This window comes from Calidris pugnax, unplaced genomic scaffold (genome assembly GCF_001431845.1).
Source record: "Calidris pugnax isolate Ruff unplaced genomic scaffold, ASM143184v1 scaffold776, whole genome shotgun sequence".
Lineage (NCBI taxonomy): Eukaryota > Metazoa > Chordata > Aves > Charadriiformes > Scolopacidae > Calidris > Calidris pugnax.
Window position 1 is genome coordinate 768 of NW_015091435.1, and position 2,558 is coordinate 3,325.

Sequence of the window (2,558 nt, forward strand, 5' to 3'; positions counted from 1 at the left end):
GTTTTGGGTGACTCACCCTGCGGTGCGGTTGCGCTGGTGGCGGCAGGGCCATTTTGGGGCCAGTTTTGGGTCACTTTGGGGCCATTTTGGGGCCATTTTGGGTCACTTTGGGGCATTTTGGGGCCATTTTAGCACATTTTGGGTGACTCGCCCCGTGGTGCGGTTGCGCTGGTGGCGGCAGGGCCATTTTGGGGTGAATTAATGCCATTTTGGTGACTCACCCCGCGGTGCGGTTGCGCTGGTGCCGACAGGGCACGGAGTCGCGGATGCAGGTGCCGGTGACGGGGTCCACCCCCTCCACGATGACGAAGGGCCTCTCCTCCAGCGTGGCCACCCGCAGGTGCCGCCCGTCGGCCACCGGCTGCAGGAACCGGCCGTAGCGCGACCAGGGGGGGTGCGTCAGGCGCAGGCGGCCCCCCTCCCAGCTCCCCACCTGCGGGGGGGGACACCGTGACGGGGGGGGACCCCCAGAGAGAGGGGACGGGGAGAGGAACCCCCCAGGAACCCTGGGAGATGTCACCATCTTGGTGTCACCATCTCTGTATCACCCTCTTGGGGACACGGTGGTGGGACCCAAGGGACCTCCAGACAAAGAGGATACCTCCTGGGGGAGGGGGAAGGGGAGAGGAACCCTGGGAGATGTCACCATCTTGGTGTCACCATCTCTGTATCACCCTCTTGGGGACACGGTGGTGGGACCCAAGGGACCCCCAGACAAAGGGGACACCTCCCGGGGGAGGGGGAGGGGAGAGGAACCCCCTGAGGAACCCTGGGAGATGTCACCATCTCAGTGTCACCATCTCTCTGTCACCATCCTGGTGTCACTGTCACCAGCCACCCCCTTGGGGACACGGTGGTGGGACCCAAGGGACCTCCAGACAAAAGGGGACACCTCCCAGGGAAGGGGGAAGGGGAGAGGAACCCCCCGAGGAACCCTGGGAGATGTCACCATCTCAGTGTCACCCTCACCAGCCACCCCCTTGGGGACACAGTGGTGGTGACACCACAGGGGGGATGGTGACACCTTGGGGACATTGAGGCCACCTCGGGGACACTTTGTGGCCACTCACCACCTCCCAGGTGAGGGGACACCTCCCAGGGAAGGGGGAAGGGGAGAGGAACCCCCCGAGGAACCCTGGGAGATGTCACCATCTCAGTGTCACCCTCACCAGCCACCCCCTTGGGGACACAGTGGTGGTGACACCACAGGGGGGATGGTGACACCTTGGGGACACCCTGGGGACACCTTGGGGCCACCCACCACCTCCTAAGTTCACTCCTCGTTGAGGGTGATGATGATGAGGGAGGGGTTGATGGGGTGACACGTTGGTGGGGCAACATGGGGAGATGGTGACGCCTTGGGGACACCTTGGGGCCATCTTGGTGACACCTTGGGGACACTGGGGACATCTTGGGGATGTTGAGGCCACCTTGGGGACATCTTGGGGCCACTCACCACCTCCCAGGCGCGCTCCTTGTTGAGGGCGATGACGACGAGGGAGGGGTTGACGAGGAACCCGTCCTCGTTGAAGGAGAAGTCCCGCTGCCCCCAGGTGATGTTGGAGAAGTACCTGGGGAAGAGGAAGAGGGACACCATGATGTCACCACGACGTCACCATGATGTCACCACGATGTCACCGTGACGTCACCATGATGTCACCACGATGTCACCGTGACGTCACCATGATGTCACCGTGACGTCACCATGAGGTCAGGGAGGGAGGGGGTGTCCCACCACTCACCGGTGCAGCCCGCGCCGGGCCGGGGGGTGCCCCTGGGGGTCCTGACAGTCCCTGGAGAAGTTGGGGACCCCCTGGGGGTCCGTCAGGAGGGCTCTTGCCCCCTGGGCCAGGATGGCCACCCCCCGGCGCAGCCGCTGGCCCAGCTCGTCCCTCCAACCGGCCGAGAGGACGGCGAAGAGCCCGGCGGGGGCTTCGGGGGGCACCTCGGAGCCCCCCGCCCCCAGTTGGGCCCCCACCAGGAACCAGACGTAGCCCGGCCCGGCCACCCCGGCCTCCTGCGCCCCCCGGAAGAGCGCGGGGGCCTCCTCGGGGGAGCAGAAGAGGAGCCGGATCTGGGCGTCCAGCTCCCGCAGTTGGCGGCGCCAACGGGTGCCCCGGGGGTCCTGGGTGAGGTTGAGGGTGAGGACCCCCCGGTGCTCCCACCCGATGAAGCTCCCGTCCGTCAGCCCCTCCACGTAGGAGACGAAGGCCTCGTGGCCCGGGCGCAGGGTGGTCACCAGCGCGAAGGTGGTCCAGTCGTACTCCTCCAGCACCTCGAAGATCACCTGCAGCTGCTGCTCCGTGGAGGAGCCCAGCTGGAGGAAGGTGGAGCCCGGCTCCTGGGGAGGGGGGACACATGGGGGTTGGGGACACCACGGGGATGGATGGGGAGAGTTTAGGGGGTTCTGGAGATGGTTGGGGTTGGGTTGGGGAGGGTTTAGGTGGTTCTAGAGATGGTTGGGGATGGGTTGGAGAAGGTTTAGGTGGTTCTAGAGATGGTTGGGGATGGGTTGGGGAGGGTTTAGGTGGTTCTAGAGATGGTTGGGGATGGGTTGG

The 2,558-nt window shown here is 65.4% G+C and overlaps 1 protein-coding gene across 1 annotated transcript in view; it reads right to left on the reverse strand.

The window, feature by feature from the left end:
• Nucleotides 1-221: 221 nt before the first annotated feature.
• Nucleotides 222-2,558, reverse strand: part of LOC106899665 (glutamate receptor ionotropic, NMDA 2D-like) — a gene marked incomplete at both ends in the record, with an annotated part of 6,993 nt that continues 4,656 nt past the window's right edge. The window contains 3 exons of the mRNA XM_014961553.1: nt 222-433; nt 1,457-1,571; nt 1,743-2,341. Coding sequence (XP_014817039.1) covers nt 222-433; nt 1,457-1,571; nt 1,743-2,341 — 926 coding nt within the window. The remainder of the gene's footprint in view (nt 434-1,456; nt 1,572-1,742; nt 2,342-2,558) is intronic.